This window comes from Poecilia reticulata, linkage group LG4, assembly GCF_000633615.1.
Source record: "Poecilia reticulata strain Guanapo linkage group LG4, Guppy_female_1.0+MT, whole genome shotgun sequence".
In the NCBI taxonomy this organism is placed as follows: Eukaryota; Metazoa; Chordata; class Actinopteri; order Cyprinodontiformes; family Poeciliidae; genus Poecilia; species Poecilia reticulata.
Genome location: NC_024334.1, coordinates 16,679,833 through 16,705,198, shown reverse-complemented (window position 1 = coordinate 16,705,198; position 25,366 = coordinate 16,679,833). Strand labels below are relative to the sequence as shown.

At 38.0% G+C, this 25,366-nt stretch overlaps 1 protein-coding gene across 2 annotated transcripts in view; it reads right to left on the bottom strand.

Moving 5' to 3' along the window:
• The window catches only part of rab6ba (RAB6B, member RAS oncogene family a), a 56,023-nt gene extending 31,486 nt beyond the window's left edge, over positions 1–24,537 (bottom strand). Inside the window, exons 1-2 of one of the 2 annotated variants that reach the window (XM_008407691.2) lie at positions 24,295–24,537; positions 1,053–1,111 (exon numbers count right to left, since the gene is read on the bottom strand). In XM_008407691.2, the coding sequence (XP_008405913.1) occupies positions 1,053–1,111; positions 24,295–24,364 (129 nt within the window). In that variant the 5' untranslated portion in view covers positions 24,365–24,537. The remainder of the gene's footprint in view (positions 1–1,052; positions 1,112–24,294) is intronic. The other variant, XM_008407693.2, reaches the window with a different exon arrangement.
• Positions 24,538–25,366: the final 829 nt, after the last annotated feature.

The window sequence follows — 25,366 nt, the reverse complement described above, 5'->3', positions numbered from 1 at the left end:
GTTTCAGTTCTTACTATAGAGCATGCCGTTTTTCTAGAGATAAACCACAACTGATGTCCATAATTCATCCACCAGCTGCTCTGGTTCAGTGTAGTTTGAAGTTAAACCATCCTCATCTTCATGTGGCTCACACTCTGACATCTTGGGACCGAGATGACACCAAACAATCGATCAGAACAGGATGTTCTCAGAGGGAAGCTTCACAGAGTGTGATCAGCAGGTTGTAACAGAAACATAGACTCAGAGTCTATCATAGGAAGATCTAGATGGTTAGAAATGGACCTCTGTTCTTTTGCATCACTCATTGGTGTACTGCTACCCGTCCACGCCCGCCGCCTCCCACTTCAAAACATCATTGATCTGGTTTCTGATGTTGAAATGCCATAATTTGGAGTATAACTATATTTGCAAAAAAAGATAAATCAATTTCTTTTTTTTAATTTCAAGTTCAGATCAAACTTATTCGCTTTCCTCGCTTTGCCTGCTCTAATAACCACAATGCGACGCTGCAGTTCTTAACGTAATCTCTTTACATATATTAGATCGTGAACTAAATGAGCTAAAAGACACGGAAATTCTCATTCTACACTATCCATAAGGGTGAAAGATTTATGTGTAATTCCAGTTTTATGACTGCATAAGAAGATCCTTTTTTTGCTTTTAAAGCAATAAACCCGCAGGCGTTATTAAACCGTCTGCAGGTCTGCAGATGCTCACAAAGATCTCCAGAAGTGCTGGAACTGCAAAAGCAATATTCTGTTTTTAGGATTGCGAGTGAGGTTCAGCTGCTCTGCAAACCAGACCTAAAAAAAACACTAATCGTCACGGGAAAATAGGTACTTTTGAAGCTTTTCGACTCAAACGCAGCTCTTTTAACATGTTCTGTCATTTTACACATGGCGGATATTTCTAGTAAAGCTGGTTTTACTGAAGTACATGTCTTTGATTCATGAAGAATATCAAAAGAAAGGCTTGTAACCCTTGTGACTGATCAAAACACATAAGTTGTAACATTACAGACTAAATAACCAGCTACATAAACAACCACCTACCTGATATGTGTTGTCAAAGCTGTCATACATGAACCGTGTGATCAGAGATGTCTTTCCAACTGCAAGACAAGAAAAGAAAACAATAGTTTCCATTAGAGGGTGAACGAGACATTCAGGAAGTAGACTTTCTGTCATGGCTGTCAGGCCTGGCGAGGGAGCTCATTAGAGCAAAGAGGTGACTGAGGGGGGTCAGGTGTGGCATCTGGTCTGCATGTAATTGGAGTCACTCTGTTGCTGCAAATCATTTGTATTTCCTAAAAGCTGGGAACTTTTAATGGCTTTTAATAGAGGTGAAATCCAAGGAAGCAGATTTGGTCTACTTTAAAGCAAATGGTAAATAAAGTAAATGTTTCCTATGTTGAATGATATATAATCAGTTGGAAGGATGGGCAGATTGATAGAACGGATAGGTAAAGGGATGGAGGAACAGATGGGCAGATGGATGGATGAAGGAAGGGATGGATGGACGGACAGAGAAAGGATGGATGGCTGCATAAGGTGTACAGTGCCTGTACAAAATATTTACTCCTTGGGATGTTTTACCCTTTTTATTACTTTTACAAATCAATCATGATCAGCAAAATCTGGTTTTACTGACATAATTACAAAAAACCCTTTTGATGTCAAAGTGAAAACTAATGTCAACCATATAATGGCAATTACAAATTAATTATTAATCCAAATTAAACCAACCCAAAATAAGTGATTGCATAAATATTCACCCCATTTAAAGTGACTGACTTAATTTAACAGAGGTCCAGCCATGTGGTGCTAGTACACGAAAGGTTACTGAAAAGTTCAAGTCATACAAGTAAATCTGGAGTTTAGCTGAATCCATTATCATGAAATGGGAAGAATATGGAGCATGTGTAAATCTGTCTATATCAGGTTGTCTATTATTCTCAAGACCTGAAATATACTTAAAAATAAAATCCTAGATTTTTCCAAACTGCATAACACTTTCACATAAAAACACCATCAGATAACGATGCCTTTTTTCATGCTTTTCTCACTACATTCATGTGTTCCTGTTCACAAACAGAGCAGACAGTAGTTATGAGAGCGAGCCACTGAACGGTTTGATTAGACTATACAATGATTGCTGTGATGATTGTGTTTCCAAGTAGGCCTGCAACGTGTCAAGGAAGCAAAACATTGCTGAATGTGGCAATTATAAGACTTGTGTTAAATAAACAAACGCTTTAGTGTTATTGTCTTTGTGCTTCAGTTCACTACCCATGGAGCACTTAAATATTCTGGATTAAAATAACTACATTATTTCCAGCAACATTGTTTCACTGAAAAGTTTGAACCAAGCAAATGAGCATCTTAAGTGCAATAGAAAATGGCTTCTTGATGAATCTAGAAGCACAACTACCGTCGTACATTTACACTGCTGAAAGCAAACATACATTTTCTACATTTTGGCCTTTCTAATCAAAAACTTTTAAAGTGTTTTACAGCATTAGATAAAATAAACAACAGCATGATCACAGTTCAGGAAAAAAGCTGTAGGCAAGCTTAAAGTTAAAATCTTTTGAGCTTTGACTATCCCACTGACTCAACTCAAAAGTTGAAACGGTAAACATCACAAATAGTGGCTTAATCAAAGTCCAAATCGAACTGCAATTCAGAATCTGTAGGAAAGACTCAAAAATCTGAAACGTGAACTGAAATCTGAGAATTATGCATGTTGTTTTTCCTTTTGCTTCTGCTTTGTGTGATAAAATCCCAATTAAACATCCAAATTGTGTTGTAACATGAAACAGCAAATGGTTTAAGGTGTGACATTGGACAAAGTGACATTAAGTTAAATATTCCACAAAATGCACAGCCATTCAACACTTCTACTCAGAATATGATATTAATTTACAGTGCAAAAGAGAGAATAATCTTAAACTACATGGCTTTTCTCTGTTTAGGTCTGATGGTCATGACTCAAACATAATCATCTAGGACAGTGATCCCCAAGGTACAGCCCGCGGGCCGGATCCGGCCCGCCSCCACATTTGGTCCGGCCCCCCGAACAATACCAGAGAGCATTCAGATTTTTTTTCATATATTGTATTTTCCGGTTTATATGTGGGTTTTTCTTCAACCACCAGGGGGCTCTTTAGCAGGGGGTGTGTCCTGTAAACTGTGGGTATTTTGTTTTGCATGGCGCATTGCTGCCATTTGTTGGACTTTTAGGGAACTGCTTGACTTTTATGTTATTTAATCAGTACGGCTTTTGCTAGCAATAGAGCAGATGAATACACGTGTTTGTTATGAACGCTGCATTCCAGGTTTCCCTGAATGAAATATATACTAGTCAGTCCCAGTGACCGTTTCACTAACAGTTTTTGCCCATGTGCTTTCTGGGTAAAAATCAATCGAGAAACTCTCAAAACTCTGCTTGTGTGTTTTTTGCAGAAGGTAAGATAATTGACGATAAAATAGTTGCATCTGTGACTTCTATGTCTTTCACTCCAGAGCCATAATTTCTCAGTGCAACAGTATAATCCGCCTCCCCGCCCAAAACTTCAACATGTGAAGCCTGGGGAGTAGTCATTCAGGGTTTTTATTGCTCTTAAAAGTTGGTGAAACTAAACTCATTATTTATGCAACAGACACCAACCGCAAGTGAACACGTCAAATACACAGCGGCAGCCTCCCTCGGTAAACATAATCTGTGCTATATTCACAGTTCATCAAATGGGCGGCCCAGTTGCAATTGTTTACAGGAAGATTTTATCAGCCAGACCAATTACACGGGGCTGTGCCTTCACTTGGTTTCCATAGCTGCGAGGCACAGACTGAAGTGCAGCCACTGATTATTTACACTGATTTATTAATACATCATCTGACTAACGTTGCTCTAAAGCTGTCTTATTTTGGGCACAAAATAAGACAGCTTATTAAAGGTAACCTTGTTAAAGGTAACAAGGTAACCTTTAACAAGCTTATGTGTATAGCCCTAAAAAGTGAATAAATTATATATATAGTATTAGATCTAAACTGCCTTGGCCAGCAGGTGGCAGTAATGCCCATAAAGTTAGCTTGATAGCAAACAAAGAAGATGCATGGGACTCATTCAATAACTCAATCGTCAGAAATAACCAATCAGAACCAGGAGGAGGGGCTTAGCGCTGTCAGTCATGCTCACGCTATCCTCCTTGCTCTCTGACATGCTACAGCTACAAAACCTGCAACAAAACAAACAAAACCTGCCATGAATACTAAGGCTAATTAGCATGACCTCAGATGACGGCGGATAAACCGTTTCACCATCAACACATTTACCAGTGCATATATCAGGATGATTGTCAGCCCCAAGACCCTCCTCCTGGTTTTGATTGGCTGTTTTTGACCGAGAGCCGCACATTTTTGCAGACGGCAATAGTAGTGGAGGAAGTTGATTTTTTTTAGATCATCTGTCTCATGTTATACCGTCATGACACTTTTTTTTTTCCTTTTTTTTTTTTTTTAGAAAAGTTGCATACTGGAGCTTTAATGTTAGAGTTGTGAACATAGCTTCAAACAGTTATTTTCTTTACAATGTGATACAATCACATTAGCCAACCATAACTGCTGACACGTCCAAATAAGAGATGCAAAACTTTCCTCGTTTAAGTGTCTTTTCAATGCAAACTGAACATCTGCTTGAATGTTTAAATATTTGAGGTTTTGCTGCTTGATGAACAAAAATTGTTTAAGGGAAATATTTCTGAGTTTAAATAACACCATGGGTGTTTTAAATTGATTCTTTTGGGAGCAACACGTTCATCCCTTAGTGGAATTTAAATATCACTTCATTATGAACAGAGTGTTTTATCTAATTTATATATATATTTTTTTAGTTTATTTGATAGGGACAGACACATCGACATAGACAAATTAAATAAAACAGCAGTCCATGTTTGCATCATGGTGCAATAGCAACAGCTAATTCGCAGCACTTGTCCCTAGATGGGCTTTTAAAAAACCCATTAAATTAAATTGAAGTGATAATCATTTAAAATAGCACAACATAATGTATACAAACAGAGAATTGTACAACATCAAAAATGGGTACAGTTCTGTTTTTGACATAACCAGAGTTTTGTTTGATTTTTGAACGTACTAAAACTGGTTACGGACTTTAAATCAACAAGAAGTGAGTTCCAAACTGCAGATCCTCTCACCGACGGAGCACTTTGAGCAAAAGTGGTTCTTCGAAAGGGGACCTTACAATTTCCATCTAAAGCTGCTCTGGTAGATCTGCTATTACCCTGCAGTCTCTGTATGCAATCACTTAATGGTGTAGGTGCCAGTCCATTTAAACACTTAAAAATACATTTTAAAACATTTAGAAAATTTGTAAAATCCAAAATGCCAAATTTAGCCAAAATGTGACAGTGATGGAATCGAATCGGTTTTTGATATGAAATCTCACAAAGATTATAGAGACATGCTAATGGTTTGAGTATAGTTTGACTAGTCTGAGACCAGACAGTAGCTCCGTAGGTAAAATGTGAGAGTATCAGTGAGTTCAAAAACATCTCTGCACAGTGAAGTGTCAAACAATGTCTAATCATTTTAAAACAGTTTATATTCGATCTAACAGTTTTGCAGATTTTATCAACATGGCTCCTAAAATTTAAGCATCCAAAATTATTCCTAAATAATTTTCTTGTGATACTTGTTCAATAGGGTCCCCATTGATCTGAATATTCAAGGACTGTAATGTTTTCTTTATTGAAAAGCATATGCACTTTGTTTTCTTTGTATTGATCGTTAAGCAAGAATCCTTTAGCCATGTTGATAATCTCTGCAGGCTGTTCTGAAGTTTTTCACTGACAACAATACCGCTTTTGTCCGATGTGTAAACAATGGGGTCATCAGCATACATTTGCAGATTGACTTCAGGACAAATTTCAGGAAGACTATTAATATACAAACTAAAAAGGACCGGACCTAAAATGGTTCCTTGTCGAATCCCTGTTACAATTTTGCAGAAGACAGATTTACTGTTATTAATGACAACACATTGTTCACTGTTGCTGCTGAGTCATCCTCCTCCAGCTCAGAGAACATGAGACGGCCCTCCCTGCGCCTCTCAGTCACAGCTGAAAGCTTCAGAAACTCAGGGACGGGCACAACGACCCTTCTCCTTCCTCCAACAGAGCATCGCACACAAAATCTGAAGAGACTAATTTCCTCCACCACAGGGATGAATAGTTTACCTCAGCACACCTTCATTTATCACCAGTAAACCACATCAAGCATATTGCAGATGAATTCTGCTTCTATAGATTTCTTTATATTAAATATTGGATGCAAAAGATGTTTTAAGATTTTTGCAGTAATTAAAAACTTGGACCAGCTCAAAATATTATGAGAGTTATCAAAACACTGAGTAGGTTAGGTGGAAACAGAAGGTGCAGCGCTGGAGATAAAAGCACCAATATTCATTTCATGGGACTGCAGAAATTAACCACAATCATCTTATTACATTTCAAAAGAAAATAATGAAACAGGAGAACTATGAAGTTCAACTATAATCGGGATGGGTTCAATAAATTAAAAATATAGTAGAGCAAATAGTTTGGGTTCAGTGGAGTCTGAGATTTTAGAGTGGGTTGAGTGTTGTAGAAGATTTTATGTTTTAATATTCAGGCCTTCAGGGCCTTTCAGGCATTTAAAATTCCCTTCAGACCTGGAACTCTGGCTTTGCTCTAGAAGTGTTGATCACAGGAGGGCTGGGCACTTTTCAATGAGTTCATTTGAATTTGCAGTACAGGCCAGGTATTTATTTCATTTTGAAAACATGCCAGCAAGCCGGGTTTATTGCATGTCGTGATTTGATTCAGTTTTCTAAAGAATATGTACAAACTCCAGTCCAGCAGCACAGCTGGAATAAACCACTTTAATTCATTTTTATTTTTTGGAATGGAAATTAGGTCCTTGGAAAACAAACGTAGTTTTACGTTTGTGAAATTTATGTTTTCACAGTTGTTATCCATCTAAACATATTTAAGATGTTAGGCTTGTGTTTAAAGTATTTTTTAAAACAATTCTCGTCATTGTTTGTTGTACTTCATAAAAAAAGCACCACACAGATCACTACTAGGTCACTTTATCTTTTGTCTTTCAATGGTTGACTTCACAAACTCTTTTTTTCTGTTTTTCTCTTCCATTCAAGGCCCTAAATCAGTGGATCTTAATCTTTTTTGAGGTACCAAACCCCCCAGTTTCATAAGGGCATTCACCGAACCCTTTTTATACCCCAACACAGAGTTCAGCCACAATAAGAATACCTTCAAACCTTTAGAAATAACATGAAATTAAAAACTATATTTCACTTAACTAGTAACATGATAAGTATTTCTAATAAATACAATTTCATGATGCAACTCTTACATAAGCTGTAGATTTTTTAAATTTGGAGAAAAAAAACCCTTGGAAGCATAGATATTTTGAGGATAAAATGAGTTTTATTTGAATAAACGTGGGAGGAAATTGTCAAATTAAGTCTATATGTCATCGTACTCCTTCGCATATTGTCACACTGACCCTCTATTCAGTTAGAGCTGCAAACATAACTGGCTTTCTGTGCAAATGACAAATACAGAGGAAGTTTTCCTTCAGCTGCAGAGCTTCAGCAGGGTTAGAGAGGACAAATCATTGGTTTACATAAGGCATTTAAATGTTTAATGCTGTTGTGCAGCTCTGAGTATGAACCTGATGACATCGTCGTCTATTTAAGCCTAGCTGCAGATGATGTTGTCATGCAAGATATTGTGCAAGTTAAGTTGCTGGAATCTCCTCCAATGTGAGGCCTAAAGTTCAGTTTCTTTATTTATGCTTAAGGATCTAAAAACTTGCATAGTGGTTATGCAGCATCTTGTAAAGGTGGAAGGTTAAATGAACATAAAAACATAGGTCACTGAAAAATGTTTTCATTTTCAGTCAGTATATTTATTGTTTCTTACATTGCCCCATGTTTGTTAAATCTGCTAAAATGACATCAGGTGACTGAAGAAATTATTAGGGAAAAATCAAGATTATCAATCCTGAAAGTCATCCAATGTTCAGAAGACTATGACATTGAATTTTTTTTTTTCCTGTTAAATGAAAGTTTTACCAAGTCACGACAACATTTATTAGCATGGATGCTGCAAATCAAAAACTAGGACTCAAATTTAAGTTGTTTTAGTGTTTTTGTTTTGAGCTTCAACCCCAGTTGTGGACAAGATTTTTAAAAGTTTGCAAGCTTTTGGAAATGTCAGAGTTAAAGTAAAGGTCAACTAGACTTTACACACATGGACAGATTTCTGAAACTCCACCTTCAAAAAGACATCACAACATGGCTCCTCTATTAACCGTTTAATAAAATTTTTTCCAGCATTTCACTGAGAAGTAGCTCCTATAATGAACTCAGCAAATACACAGTCCCACTAGATGTTTGCAAATTGCTGCTGGCTAGTCTGAAGGAGCTGAGTGGAGGAGTTGCAAGGGGAGAGCTGCTAGGTGAGGCAGAAGCTCAGAAGCTTGAAACCTGCAGCTCAGAGAGGAGTTTCATCCTGGAAGGTGGGGCTAGGTCCTCCCAGGCATTTTGCACAGCTGAATGGTTGCCATGGAGATTAAAGGATTTCTCAAACATGCAAGAAAGAAACAAAACGACACTCCAGGTTTGTTTTTATGAGGGAATAACATACCATGATGTACATCTAAAAAAAAAAATATATATATATATATATATATATATATATATATATATTACATAATACCGCCCCTTTAAGAGAAATAAGCTAAAATCAGTATTGGTAGGTCAAAGTTTTACAAACAAAAAATTAATTTGAAAGAAAAAATAAATAAAATCAGCCACAAAACTCATCTGCTCATTCCTAATCAAAACTTCATCTTTTTAGTACCTTTGATGTGCATGTCCCTTAACAGCACAGGAATAAACATAAGAACCACATCTGCTCACCCTGTTCATTTAGAACAAAAACACAGAGTAAAATTGATAACTATGCAGACATCCTAATAATTGGCAAACCAGATACAGCAGATTCCTGAGCAGAGTGTTTCCAGTTACATCTTTAGTTCTAATAAAGTCTCGTCTTGGTGCGATCCTTCAAAGACTTTTCAGACTGAGCTGGCAACATGAGGGCCAATTACCAGAGAAAACTGGGGCCCCGCTGTGGGACAACCTGCTTTTTTTAAACCAAGAGTCCGCCGAGCAGTCAGCAGACACCTCATCAAGACGTCTTCTAAGAGCTCAAAATGCAATTTTACGGCACATTACAGTCCCTGCACAGTTCAGCTTGCTTTAGGTTATTGCACTGCTATTTGTGAACAATGAGAGCACAAAATTAGATAGTTTAGGGCTCTCATCTCAACAGCTACAGTACAAGGAAGAAAAAAATAAATGTGGTTGAGATAAGAAGAAATCCCTTTTAGATATTATCACAGGGGATAATAAGTGTATTTAATGGAGTTCACTTTAATTATTTAAACACTTTGAGGCCTATTAAGTCAATACTACAAATTACGTATTTAGACTGCAGCACTGCTAACCCTTTGTTTTTGGTATCAAGATAAAAACGTGCTTGAAAAAGCTGACCAGAGCTTCAATAAACACAAACAGCAAATGAATTCCACTGTCTAAGCAGGACTTTGGCTTCTTTTCATTACGAAAATAATTTAGGAATAATGCAATTAAGGAGGAATAAACACAGATTGTGCTGCACAGCATGTTGGATCCATTTAATTATGTGCAGAGGTGCACAGTGTGACTCATCGGTTCAGTAGATGGAGGGCCAGTCTGCTCAGCGGGGGTTGGCTGCATTCAATTTGGTTTCATTTTAGACACTTTTGGAGAGTGAACAGCACATTTCAACTTTAACAATGTTGCAGCCGGACGAACCCTGTCAGTGAGACTGCAGACAGCATTCAGAGTCTTTCATATTTAAAGATGAGGGACATTCAATCAACTGCAGCGCTGTGGGAAACTTATTGCACCTCACTGATTTCTTCTGCTTTTGATTCATTTTTTTGTTACACTTAAAGCAGCAGTATGTAACTACTATAAAAAAATAGGCTCATATATTTGTTAGAAATGTTACTATGTTACAGTGAAATATAACACAGATAATCTGTCAAGGGTGATACAACCTATCATTAGGTTTCTTTTTTTCTTTTTTAAACATAGGACCAGGTGGTTGGGGTAGCTTTTGGTGATGTACTTGATGATCTGAACTATTTAAGAGGAACAAACTTCTGAAAAATGAAAAATTGCTGAAACACTGAGTTTCAGGTGGTATTCACCTGTTTAGAGCCGTTTTTGATTAGCAGTTACTGTAATTAACTAATTAATCAACATGTCAGGTCAATCTGCTTGACGATGGAATGTAAAGTTTATTGCTTGTTTCATAACTGATGAGTGTATAATGTTTTTATGATGTGAAGCACTTTGAACTGCCTCATCACTGAAATTTGCTACACAAATAAACTTGATAAAAAAAAAAAAAGCTAAAGCAGTAAAACAATAAGGATTGTAATTTTCCCTGTTTTTAACATTGGGAGCAGTGGGCTCAATTAAAATCAATATACCACCTGATTTTTATTAACTAAACGCCCATATCTATATGTACTGAAGGTAATATTAGAACATAGCAGCTTACAAATTGTTGGTTATGAGGATGACATCCTTCATACTCGCCATATTTGCTGAATAATACATGGAATTATCCATTCAGCCCTCAAGCTGTGTTCCCAAAAGCCAGGTAAATCCACTGCTGGTCACTTGGTAGGTGAAATCCTGGAATCCCCTTGAGTGTTTGGCAGCCAATCAGAGAATGGCAGGGCTTTTTGCCTGGGCCGAGCTCCCACTCACAAGGAGATGGATAAAAATACCGGAGCATGGCATTCTTGGCATGACAACAGCATGAGAGCTAGCACAGTGCAGGCAGGCAGGTATCTAATATTTATCAATGAAGGAGAGGACAGAGAAAAGTAAGTGGTTTCAGCAGTTATTCACAGTGACAAGAGAGCGCAAAAACCAGTGAAGGATTTGGATTTATTAAATGTCACATCTCTGGACTTGTTTATGCCCACTAGCAGCTGCTGGCACACGGTAACCTAACAGAAGGGTGCCAAGAGCAGATGGCATCCAAGTAAGTTAAATTCCATCTCAACAAATTATACACACATTTAAAAAGATATAATAAAATGCTTCTGTGCTTGAAAGCACATTTACTGGGTATGCTCTCTGAGTTTTAAGACCTCTCGCTTGGTGATCCAATCAGACAGGAGGAGGATAACTACAGAAACTGTTAATATAAACTTTATTTTTCTAATATTTGCAGTGCTAATTTAAAATCAAGACCTGATTTAGTTTGAGAGCATAAACAGAGAAATGTCCAGCATAACAGGACAAATATTTATTCTGCTATATAAATTTAACATAATTTTGGTTTTTTAAATACTGATGTAATTTTGAGGCCATAATACTTCCCACCCCTGTTGCCTGGAGACATCACTAACTAAAAATCAGCATTAAGACTTCTCAAACACCAAAAAGCAAACAAAAAGAATCCTTTTCTTTTTCATTCAATCAAGTATTTCCACACTGACCAATCAGAACAGCAACACCTAAAATTCCACCGATAGAAAAGATGCGATGTGAAACCTTAACAGGATGCATCCATTTACCAATACCTCTGAATTATGGATGAGCGTGCTTTCATACTCGACATGGGATGGGTTCCCTGGGCACGCACGCACGCACGCACGCATACACGCACGCACGCACGCACGAGGAAGTCAGAAAGCTAATTCAGCTTTTACGCAGCCTAACGAGCAAAGTGACTTCACTAAACTTAGCAGCTCAGAGACACACCTGGAGTAGAGCAACATACCAGTAGTCCCGGTGACAAAAAGGTGATTCATGGCGTTTGTGCCTGCCTGGGGAGGAGAGATGAAAGTCATAAGTCTGCCGTGTCACCGCGGAGACACCAACATGCCTTTTAATGTTTCGATTCATTTCATTCTGACGAGGCAGCGGCCAGCTGGATGGGTGGAGAAATAAAAACAGCATCTTCTCAGAGAATAGCCCACTTAGTCCATTTCTACTCTTGCAGGTTCCTGTTCCATTACTTCCACTGACTGACTGGTTTCAGATGCACTTATGTCCCCAGTTAAAAATAAAGTGGATATAAAAATATAATTGCTTTGTACAATGTGTTTAAACCAGCAATTATGGGATGAAGAAAGAAGATTACAGATATTGTTTTGCCCCATAAGTAGGGCAAGGCAATGTAATTAATACTTCAAATCATCTCTCATCTTAAAGATTAAATATAATCTATATGCTTTAAATAGATTAAGAATTGCGTCTAGCAATAATTGTATAAAAAAAATTAAAAAGTCTACCAGATTTTAAGTTTGGTAATTACAACCTTGGAAACAGCAGCACATGGATTATACACTGTGCCATCATTTATTTAGCTAAAGTTAATCCAGCTTGAAAGGCAGGGTGGTAAATAGCGGTCAGACACAGCCAGTTAAATGCATCAATTCATAAATCATCTGCTGTATTATTTTTATTGTTTACACCTACAGATCTATCTCTAACTAGAGATATTTTACATGTTTTGTTCTCAAGATGTGTTTCACATAGGAAGATTATTGATGGTGTGCTGCCTTTATTTAACCTTTTCTTAAACAAGTGAGTTGTAAGAATTATATGTACCACCCTGGGTACATACTAATACAAAGTACCGTTTTATCTTTTTAAGATGCGTCAGCCTCATTTTCTTAAGAGAGAAACGTCTTGGCTGAATGGAAATAGTAGCAACAGAAAGTCTGCCTGCAGATGAATCATCTTGGGCTCGACTGTAATAGTTTAGGTAACAGAGGAAGTGGAGGAGTTGCATCAATGCAAGATTCAGCAGAAATGCACTGATTTCATTTGTTTTTGTGGCTGGTTTCAGGTTTTTAAATAGCTTTGACCTGTTCTAACAGGTTTAAGACGATTAAGAGCCATAATATAAAACGATACAAGATCAGCGCTGAAAGTATTTCTGTGAATCCTGCCATGAGTGGTCGTTTACCATTTATGTTTGGACGAGAGGTGCCATCACAGCAGGCGCTCACTGTGAAACGTTTTAACATTATCAAAAACAGAATTCATTTGTAAGTCAGCGTTGTTTGGCTTGCTTTAGTGGATCTCCTAGTTCAGGTCAGAAAGAGTCAAAGTGCAAATAAATAATAACCAATGCGTCATTTGCAATAACAGGGTTAAGATTTTCACACTTAAATTCAACTCCACTCTTTTCTCATACTGGGGCAGCGAGAAAACCAGCAGCAACCTTAATGTCATTCAATCCTAGTATTTACTGGAACCAAGGCAAGTCAAGGTGTCCCAACGGAGGCTTCCAGGTCCTTCCACTTGACCCGACTACAGAGCCAGAATCAATATAAAGAGCCTATGAGTGTTTGGGTCAGAATGGCCTGACCTCCTCCTTTTTTTCCCTTTTGTACACAGCTTATAACAACTATTACGATTTAAAAAATCATCTTATCAAAGATATTCTTGTTTGATCTAATTTGTGTTTTCAGTTAGCAAAGCCGATGAGTTGCTACCATCTTTCTCTGTCAAACAGGGACCAGAAAAAAAAAAAAAAAAAAGAAGACAGAAAATAAATCCTCAAGAGCATCAGAATGACAGATTGTGCATCATACAATAGGATCAATGGACAGACAGGGATGCAGATCAAAGTGGATAATCTAAACTTTGAAATATGCACGGCAGACCTGGTTAAGGGTAAAACCGTTGAAAATGCTGACTCAAGGCAGACTGCACCCAGTGAACCTCAGCTTTCCTTCTGCAGATCTGCAAGAACACAAAAGGCAGCGCTGCAGCCGCTGCGTTTGAAATGACGAATTGCTACGAGGTTCAACTCCCAGAGCTGAAGTAACGTCCGGGACAGGAACTGTACGGGATTATGGATGATTCAAAAACACAGAAGATGTAAAAACACATTTTTAAAAAATCTGAGAGGACAAAGGACTTCCTGTTTGTTGTGGGGGAAAAAAACAGCAAAAATAAACACGATGAGCTTTAAACAGAGGTGGGGGCGCAGAAAGACACAAATATTTCTAAAAATATCCATCTCTGATCAATTTGGACATCACTTTTGAGCACTTGTAGCATCAGACCGCTCCCACAGCATCTCCACCACCTGTTTCTCTGCAAGTCATCAGCTGGTGATTCATTTCTTTGCCCACAAAGTGAGATAAAACACTCCCCTTTATGCAAAGCAGAAAAGATGAATGTTCAGCCCAATGACTTCTCGTTTCGGTGAGACAAATGTATTTTACAGTCATCTATTTTAGCAAACATTCAAAAAGAGTTCTAATTTAAACACAAAAGGAGGAGAGCAACGTGAATGTTGCAAAGGTTGGGCTGAGGCTGGAGGGCTCATCTGGGGAAAGGGTAAACACGGACGGAGACCTGCTGAACTCAGTGAAGTGTCAGCCGTCATGCTGGGTGAATGACAGTCGTCTTCCACAGCAGGGATTTTATTCACCGAGCTGTTCTGTTTGAGCAACTGGCATTGTGCTTAAATAGGATTTGCCGTCTCTCTACTTTTGAAACGTGTCGTGTTATGCAAGAACCGCATCCTCTTCTACAGCTCGTAATTTAGACAACTGAAAACCAGAGCTAGAGATTTTAAAGTGTTGCGACACTTAAGTATCAACAGTTTTTTGGTGGAAATTTATAACATTTTAATGTATGATATCTGAAAATGTTCCTGACCTGAATACAATAATGTCGATAACTGTTTTTCATTTAGACATAATGAAGAAAATGAACATTAAAAAGTTAACTTAGAAATGAGTCAAGTTATAAAAAAGAAAAATATGCTAAGTCAACTTGATGTTATAATGTAAAAAATTTTAAGTTAGGGCAATTTTATTTATTTTTTTATTTCTCTTAATTGATCATTTTTAGTTTCATATATTTGCTAGTCATGGTCAAATTTATTGAAGTTGTAGCAATAGCTTTTACTATATGTTTTGAACTTGACAAAGTTGATACAACTTAACTGAGTCAGGAAGAGTGAGCAACTGTTTTTTTTTTACAGTGTGCTTGTTACAAACCTGTGCTGTCATTTCCTGCCTATGAAATCTTTTCTGATCGGATAACAGGAAGGCAGAACTGAAACAGACGTTTTTACACATCACTGCTTCGGCTGCAGCCACATTGTGTTCATTATGGGCGGAGCTCGACTGTGAAGACTCAGTCACTCTGATTGTACCGCATAAATATAGAACGACCACTGCTCGGTTGAAATGTGGTTTTAAATGTGTTGTAGGTTAGCATTCAAGCCTTATTAAAAACGAAGGGAGACCACAGCGTACTTCATGGTGATTTGAGTTAGAAAGTTTGTGCAAACAGCTGGGGAATGTGCAGCATGTCTTCAAATATTCAGTCAATGAAATATACTAATTTCAAAATGCAATTATTACGTGTAGATAAAAGTTGCAAACACTACCTGAAGTAGTCAGCACAGTGTTGCTCAAAGCAATGTTGCATTTTTTTTACCTTCGTGCATTTTCTCCCGTGAGGATTTTCAAGCCAAATGTAACTTTTAAAGGGACAGTATTATGTCCAGAAGTGTAGTGATATTTTACAGCACAATCAAAAGTTATGGAGTCAAACTGACTCCATAACTTAACACCTTGAAATTGGGCCCATCTCTTTAAAACCTCCTGCTCTTTCTCAACCTCCGCCTTCAGGAAGTCATCACAAGATCTCTCCTCTATTAACCCTTTAACAACATTTTTTACCAGCGTTGCTCTGAGAAGTAACTCCTATAATAAGCTGAGCCAATGTGCAGTTCCACCAGGTGTTTACCAATTGCTGCTGGCTAGTCTGAAGGAGCTGAATAGGGGAGATGTTGGGGAGGGTTGCTCTGAGAGGAGGAGCTTCGTCCACCCAGGCGTTTTGCACAGCTGAATGATTGCAATGGGAAATTAAAGGATTTCTCAGACAGGCATGTTTTTGATGAGGGAATAACAATATAACATTGCGTAAAGCTTAAAAAAAAGTTTGACTTTATTTAATACTGCCGATTTAAAATTAAACACAGAAAAAATGATTACACCTGTACACATTGTTTATCTAGTGGTGTATGTTAAATCTTGTAAACCAGTTTTAAACGGGTCTACATAAAACATGAACCATTCATGGAGCATATCCATTTTATTTGTAGAGCTTGTATGTTGGGATGAAGGGTGTAAAATTCACAGGAATCTACTGTATTACAGGATGGGGTATGTTGCGCTGATTTCACTGTTATTTTTTCCTGCTATAGTCAGCATTGTGTGCCATGTAGTGTACAATTATAGCTCTTTAAGAGGCAAGTTGTCTGTTGTTCCAAGTTTATTCTTAAATATCAAATGACATTTGAAACAATGAAATAATCATTTTATCAACAAATGTACACAATACAGTCCTGACCTGAATAAAAGGTTAGGAATTTATTTTGTACAGTTTGCCCTTTAACACATTATTAAATCGTTTTATATGCATCAACAAATGTTTGTGTAGTATTTAATTCAGCAAGAAAAAGATACTGTTCCAGGTTGCTTTATATTGCTTTGAAAATTGAAAGTGTAATACTTATCCCATTATGCAATGCATTTGCAATATATTGTGCCGCTCTAGTTATAATGTCATTTGCAGATCTCGGTTCCAACTTTTGGGGAAAATGAAATGCGTCATTGTGTGCACTGATCCTCAAAGGCGATAAAAAAATGACATATAGCCTCCTCTGCCTGGCACATAGTAAACAGGGCAGATTAAAGTGATAACTTGATAAATCTGATATAGCTGGCAGAAGATCAACAACTGCATTTAATCTGGATTTGAAAGTTTATGCTGAGGCATTTCTTTTCAGACGTGCATCCTTAATAATACTCTCAAAGTAGTGAGGCAAACATTCAATCAGTGGCACTAGGCTAGCTCTGCCTGTCACAGCTATAAAACAAGATATCTCTAGCTGCACTGTGTGAAAACATGTTCCACTGGAAACTGGAAATCCATACTATAAAAAACACACAGACACAAGATGGGAAGTTGCACTTAGGTGTAAAGTTAAAGTCTCCCAGTTATCTTTTGACAACTAAATGATGGTTGAGAAAAGTTAAAGGCTGGACTTTGTCTTCAACGTAAGGTACACAAATAATTTTAAGTCCTTTACTCTTAAATTCTACCAAATCTATTTACAGCACAACTCCAAGTAAATTTGCAGAATACATGCAAGAGTTTGTTTTAGCAACAGCGTTCAGTCTTCAAACAAATGAAACACCAAAGTTTTAATCTTTCAGGAGTAGCTCACAAGACGTTTCCAATGCAAATGTGCACAAAAATTTGTTAATATTCCACAAATGTCAAAGGAACACAATTTTGCAATTGCAGTGTTTCTATTAAATAAAAACTAAAATTAAAACCACACAAAGAATAAGTTTGTTAAGGGGGCAAATCGTTAAACATGCTGCGCTGTCATCCTCCAACTACTTCCTGTCGTCGATCAAGTGACTCGTGTGATGCCAAAAGTATTTCCAATGCAGTTTTGACAAAAAAAATAAATAAAATAATTTCAAGTGCCAAAACATTTTATCAAAAAATATAAGTTTTTTTCAGAATTGGCATGTTTCCATTAAGAAAATTTATATTTGAAAGGTCAAACTGCGCAATTACACGGTCAATGGAAATGCAGCTATTGTTGTGATAGTGAGCCATGTCTGCTCAGAACCTCTGCAGAGAGAAGAGGCAGGATATCTGTGTTTCTACAGTGCTGATTATAAAGCTGTGCGACAACTTGAGGAAATAAAAATTAGTCCATTTGTATTGATTTTGACCCAAATAAAATTCCTTTTGTTAAAACAGATTATATTGATTATTTTAACAACTGTACTAAACCAAGTCCCAGAAGCACTTTTCAGATATGCTTTGAATTAAACAAGTCGCTGCCTACAACAAGCTAACATTACAGCTAGTCAGCGTTTTAGTACATTTATATACACACGTACTTATTATTTTGCATTTTCTGTGCATGTAGATGAGTGCTGCTGATATGCACTGATTGTATTTGCAATTGTGGTTTTTAGAGTCTTAGTAAGGGAAATGGGTTTGCAGCTCCCTGGCCAGGAAAACCAAAACTCAGTTTCATTTTGCTCAGAAATGCTGCTTCCTGCAGACAAAGTGATTGATGCATTAGCAGCAAGAAGCTAAAGCCTGCTATGAAGCTTACAAATCTGGTGAGTCAGCACTATTTTGAAACCTGCACTTTGTGTTTGTGCGATGGCAATCTTTGTGCAGTCAAAGATGGAAGATGGCATTTTGATTCAGGCAGCAGAAGCTCACAACAGCAATATATCCATCGCACCACACATTTATTTTCCATCTGTTTATCTAAAGAGAGATGAAGCTTGAAGGCAGGGAGATTACATCCAAACAACCGGCTGGTGTTTCTGTTGGGGGGCGGGTGGACGGAAACAAAATAAAAACAACAAAAAAAAGGCCAATATCAGCTACCCAGAAAGCTCGATCAGTAATCGGAGGTGTGTGTCAACAATGACTTAGTCGCTTGCATTCAGGGTGGAGAAACAGCCGATTAGCTTGTTTAAAGCCTCTTTAGCCGTGTTGAGGAAAATCTTTAGCCTAAAGTTTTTGTAGAGGGAAAGTAGGAAACAACCAGAGAAGTAGGCAGGAGTTAGGACTTCCAGACAGCTCATTTAACACTCTGCCTGCTTCCACCTACTTACTCCAGAGCCCCTCTCTTTCTGACGTTAGCTCATTCTTCTATGAGGGAAAAAAAAAAAAAGCAGGACATCGTGCTAGCTTTCCCTTTATAGATGCTCCGTTCAGAGACTTCAGCATCGCTGAACCAGAACCCTTCACAGGGAAAAAACAGGAGGCTTTTTCTTCAATCCGCTCACACATCCGTTCCCAAAACCACGCTCCAGTCCTGACGTGTGTGTGTTTTAATAAATGACACGAGCAGAGCTGACTGGATACACGCCCGCCAGCTGCAGACATGTCGGAGAGACACAGAGAGGCGCTGTCTGGAGGGTTGACAAACAGTCTCCTCACGCCGATAACACCGGTGGCTGGGAGATTTCAGTGCACACACTGGATGAGCCTCTGGAGTTCAACCGCTCAAACCATTTTTAGACCATATACGTAGAATGAGGCCAACCTTATGAAGCCAAGCAAACCTCCAAAGGTTGAACTAGCTAAAATAAAAAAAAATCTTCTCAGTACATTTCCTTAAAAGATAAGTTTAAAATACTCTCTCTTATGGATCCAAAATTACAATACTCTAATGGAGTATTAGAGCCATACTGAAAAAATACAATAAAATTGCGAGACTTAAGTCATAATATTATGAGAATAAACTCGTACAAGGTTTCCCCCAGAAAACTTGCTAAGCCCGGTGGTTGGGCGCTAGAGCAGTCATTCATCCAGCGCCCCGTCATGTTTTTGAGTTAAAAGATGCTAAAAGTTGACAGGAAATTTTAAAATATCTCTTTTATGTTATTGAAAGATTAATACCTGAACACCAACTATAAAGTCTTAAAAAAGTCAGAATAATACAAGAATAAAGTCATAATACTTTGGGAACAAAGTTAATACTACAAGACAAAAAATAATTTATGAGAATAAAGTCGTAATACTATGACTTTATTGTAATTTTATTTTTTATTTTCTTAGTACAGTACACATATGGTGTGAGATAGAACACACTTCATTGCACATTCTCAGAGGCTGACACACCAATTTATGCCATCCTTTCATCATAAATTTACTGGTGAGGAAACGGCACATTGCGGCCACATCTCCTGAAGCCAGTTGCTTCAGTGAGTTGAGTTCAAGATGTAACGCATTAAAAAAAACAAACACACACACACACACACACACACACACACACACCTTTCCTGTGTTCCTTTAGCCAGGAAGTGTTTGTGCAGAACTTCCTGATGGAAAAATTTCTCATGATAACACCTTTCACATCATTACAGCATCATCTGTGCAAAGTTGATTTAACATGATTACTTTATTAGGGTCAAAAGAAGATGTAGGTGGTGGACGTCCATGGATACAGTTTGCAACAAATGGAACCAAGTTATTTTATTATTTCACACACATACAATTTCATAATTCCAGTCATCCTGAAAGCTTTCCAAGTTGGTTGAATATAAAAGCAACAACTCTCACTTATATTTTGCACCTAAATTCCTTAATTTGTTGCTTGGTTAACACTATACAGAAGAGGGACAAATGACACTTATTTAAGGACAGCAATGTTAACACTTTGGACAAGAAAGACAGATTTGAGACGAGTGAAAGAAACCATCAATGTTTAACATAAAAAATGGAGCACTAAACAGAGGAGGTGACTTCAGATTAGGCTTGTCAAAGAAATTTTTCTGGACGATAAATTGTCTCAGAATTTATTGCGATAAACGATAATATTGTCGTTTTGAGACCATCGTTTTGTGTTGAGGCAACAACACATTCTCAAAGATCAATTAACTTTAAAGTCTAATGAACATTTAAAGATTGGATTTGGAAGACAACTGAAATATCCAAAATAAATAAAGAAAAAAACAACAGAAACAACAAATGAAATAAATGATGAAATCTCTGTAAACAAAATTATCTTTCAAAAAAGTAACAGCTGAGACCAAAGCAAAAAACTGACGACTTTTTTTACTCAGTTTTTGGTAAAGAGAGAAAAACGATAAATCCAGCAAATGAAAATTATTGAGTTTCTTTTAGTTTATCATGCGAGTAATTGATTTATTGTTTATTGTGACAGGCCTACTTCAGATTTCATCTTTCTAACACCAACTCTGCAGCCCCGACTCTTCTCAAGAGGAGGTCTATAGCAGTTCCAACTTACATGGAACATCATAGACATATGTGAATAGATACAACCACCCAAACACTGAGCTAAACGGACCAGTAACAGCCTCATCAGTGACATTAATGTCCAAACAATGTTCAGGACTAAGGGTGTATTTTGGAGGAGAGGTGAATTGTCTTCAAGAAACAAAATTTAGCAGCCTGATAAGAACCAGTCCATTGTCCTACGCTATTGGCTCAATAGCAGAGAGATCTGGACTCTGCGCTATTGAGAAACGATTTCTTCCTGGAGGTGTGGACCATGTTGAGGTTTTAAATTTTACCCAGTCGCTAACGTTTGTCCTTGATGTACGTAATGTGCCTGTTCAACATTATGAATCTTACTGGAAATTCCCTGACCATCCTCCACTTCAAAGAGTGAAGTTCTGATCTGACCAAGATGGCTGTTAATGTTAATTCAAGAACATTCAAGAGCATTCCCTTCCTCTGCTGCCATTGCTAAAACTACTGGCAGACTACAAAGTCATTATCTGTAACTTCTCCTTGTGTTTGCTGATTGGTTCGGTGAGGACAATCCAAGTCAAAGAGAAAAAGCTCACACTGTACTGGAAACAAGGTTTTTTTGAGTGGAGCTGAAAGGGAAGGAAACAGCCAAGTTATAAAAGAAGTCCAGTTGTCTTCTACTTGGCATTGCTCCTGTTAACACTTTGTATGAGCCATTTTGCCAGAAGAAACCATTTGATCTTCCTCAAAATTTAACAAGGGTTGGAGCATGCAGTAGGAGGGATCTTTGGCACAATCATCTTAGATCATCCACAGTGCTGGGTTCTCTCTGCACTTTTTTGGCCATTCAATGGCCACCAGATTTTTATTTTAAATGTTCTGGTAGTTCAACATGCCATACATTCCAACAAAGTTCCCATGTCCTTTGGAAGAGAAACCAGCCCATAGCATCACAGATCCTACAACATACTAAACTGGATGCATAATCATTATCAAAATAGTACCACAAAATATCATGTTAAAACTCCATATCGCCCTCATTTACTATAAAATATAAAACCAAAACAGAAACTGAAGAATTATGGCATGCATTTTTATTCAGCCTTTTTGGATCGATACTAGCACCAGGATCAAGACTAGCGCCACCTTTTGTAGCAGTTAAAACTGCAAGTATTCTGGGTTTTGTCTCCAACAGCTCTGCACAGCAGGAGACCGAACTGAAACATTTTAGCCATTGTAGCAAAAGAGCAGAAGCTCAATTTGGTTGGATGGAGAGCATTTTTAAAATCACTCCTTCTCCCTTGAGATATGGACTTTAAATAGGCTGTCTGACATTCTGAATATGTGTTTATGTAAAACAATCCACTGCAGCTCTGGCTGTTGTCCTCTATTTAGCTCCATCATAATTCTCATCAACCCTAACCAGCTTCCCCACGCATTTCTGCCACACACAGCATTTTGACTCAAAACCAATAGTTTTGACACCATCTTTTCACTACTCCGTGTTGGTCTATGATTCCAATGAAATACCGCATATTGAAGTCTGTGCTTGTAGCAAGACAAGATGTAAAAAGTTCAACCACCTCCAATATTTGAAGAAATAAAACGTAGTAGAATTATTGATTCCAATAAAAATTGGTCTTATCCGCCAAAAGAAAACTCTTTAAACTGAAAAAAACTGGGAACGTTTTACTAGTACTTTACTTCTATGGATTCCAAATTCAAAAAATGTTTTGTGGTATTTTGACTGAATTTACTAAAAGGGAGAAAAGTGTTGCAGATAAATAAGCATGTATCTGCAACATATGAGACTGACTGACATCCAGTCTCTTACGTAACCAATTTACAATAGGAAAAACATAAATTATATCTCTATAAATACTGACACTCCACGATATAGGTGTCCAACTTCAGTTCTCAAGAGCCAGGGTCCTGAAAATGTCAAATTCTCACAGTTCCACACATCTGAATCAAATAATTGCTTCATTACTCAACCTCTGCAGAACTTTATCACATACTGAGGAGGTAGTTCAGTCAATAATTCAGCTCTGGTGGAGAAGGAACTAATCTAAGATGTCCCTCGAGGACCAGGGTTGGATAATGCTAGTCCAGATTATAACTAATTTAGCCAGCCTTGCATTAATTAAACAAATAATTACCTAAATCTCTCTGGTACCAGCAGCCTGTCTATTCCATGCAGAGAGGTTAAGAAATGTTCACTGTTCTGTAATAATTAATCTGCCTGGCAAATGTATTACTCTTCAGATAATATACAATCCACAGATTGAACAATTATTTAATAAAAATGCATGACCCCGCTGTAATGTACGATCAATAGAAAAGACTTGAGCACTGAGCCATGACTAATGGGGTTCATTTAGCTGCTCAAGACCTCAGAAATACACCATATAAAAAAATAAAATAAAATAAAAAAAAAAAGACGTGCCCTGTTTAAAAGGCTGAATTAAAACCTGGAGATTTAGAATTTGGCGTCCCTGCCCAGCTTAAGTGTAATCTTGTGGAAAATTATTTAGTTGCCTTAGAAAATGAGACGCTGTTGGTTGTCTGAGGGTGTGGGCATGTAGAGCTCAGGATGGAGTGCAGAGCTCAGGAAAAGACACGGATGAATCAGAGAGAGAGAGAGACAGAGAGAGAGAGACAGAGAGAGAGAGAGTTGCAAAAGGTGTGACGCTGCTCATCATTCAGTGGTATGCGCTTCATCCACTAACATGTACATCAGAAGGCGGGTCAGCGGTCAAAAACATACGAACTTGGTCAGTCTGGAACAATACCAAGGACAAAGGTTGCAGCCATACAAGTTATCTCACCGCCGCTGACAACCTGGGTGTGTCTCCACACCGGAATATCGGAATCAGTAAAAAAAAAAAGAAAAACAACTTGTATCATCCACAGCAGCGTCACACCCCACGCCGTTTTCAGCCTCCCTTCACTCTACAAACCATGACTGGTGATGGTGCTCCGGGTTGTTATTTAACTGATATACCCGAGGCGGATATCACCGCATCTCCAGTCCTTTATAAACTTCAACCAAGCAGGCAACGCTGCTCTTCAGACTGCTGCGTGTTTCCATTAAAGTGACACCCTAATTCCCACACACTCACTCTCTAACAAACTGGAAAGCACATATTTCACCGCTGAAGTCCGTCTCCTACTCTGGCTCCCATCCCTTAGCCCCCACAGAGACGCCCCGCGGCCACGGCAGCTAGCTAAATGTCCGTCAACTTGCCGTCGGAACAGCAGGTGCAGCGAGTTCACTTGACAAACAACCGAGCACGAACTTCTTCTGGCGTGAATAAAAGCATTTCTTACCGCTCTGCTCCCCGAGGAAGACGAGTTTGAATTTTCTTAGAGGGTTCCCAAAGTCATTACCCACGGACATTTTGAGGAGGAGGACGAGGGGGGCCGACTACGGACGCCGGAGGACAGAATGACAGGACTTCGGTGCTCGGTTGGTGAAGATGCTCGACGGAATGGGGCGGCGATTTTCCAGCTTCGAGTCTTCGTGATGAGTACGAGCCGCTGTTGCTGCACCGCCTGCTCCGTGACGCTAGGGGGGAGTGTTTAGGCGGGCCCACGCGCATGCGCATTTTCAAACGATTGACAGCCATGAAAATAAAATGACGTCATGTGTAATAGAGAGGAGAGAGATGGCGATTTAATATAGATAAAACGAACTTTTATGGATGTAACAGGAGGAAACTATCTAAATACTAGGAAACAAAAACAGAAACCAATTTGAGAATCGGAAAGTAAATAACTGCTGGCACACCAAGATACATTTCAAGAGGTCTCAAAGTTTGCACCCATGTTAAAATGTTGGGTTCTACTAAATCTAATTAAACTTAAATAGTTAAGTTGTTTAAGATTGGCTCATCTGATTTGCTTGGTAAAAGCATAACCTGCAGGGATGTTTCCAATAATAAAAGTATTTGCCCTCTCACAAATGTATAATTTTTTAATCTAATGATTCACAACATCAAATAAATTTCCATACAAAACAAAGGCAACCTTATAAAAATGCAGTTTTTTTACATATGATTTTGATTCATTATATGGAAAAAAATCTATCCAACTTTTGCTCCATCAGTATGTTCTGAAGTGTCACATTAATGGCTAAAATACAATTATTTGTTGTATTCACTGATCTTTGTATATAGAGAAAAGAAAAAAAATAGATGGAAAAAAAGTACATTACACAAACAAGCAGGTGATGTCTGAAAATAAAATTTGCATGGGATAAATATTTGTTATTTTGAACAGTTATCTTTATGTCTCTGACCAGCTTCCCTGTTGAAGAAACTCATTCTCACAGGATGATGCAGCCGCCACCCTGTTCCAGCAACAGATGCTGCTAGCTGATCTTAAGAGAGTAATAGTTTCA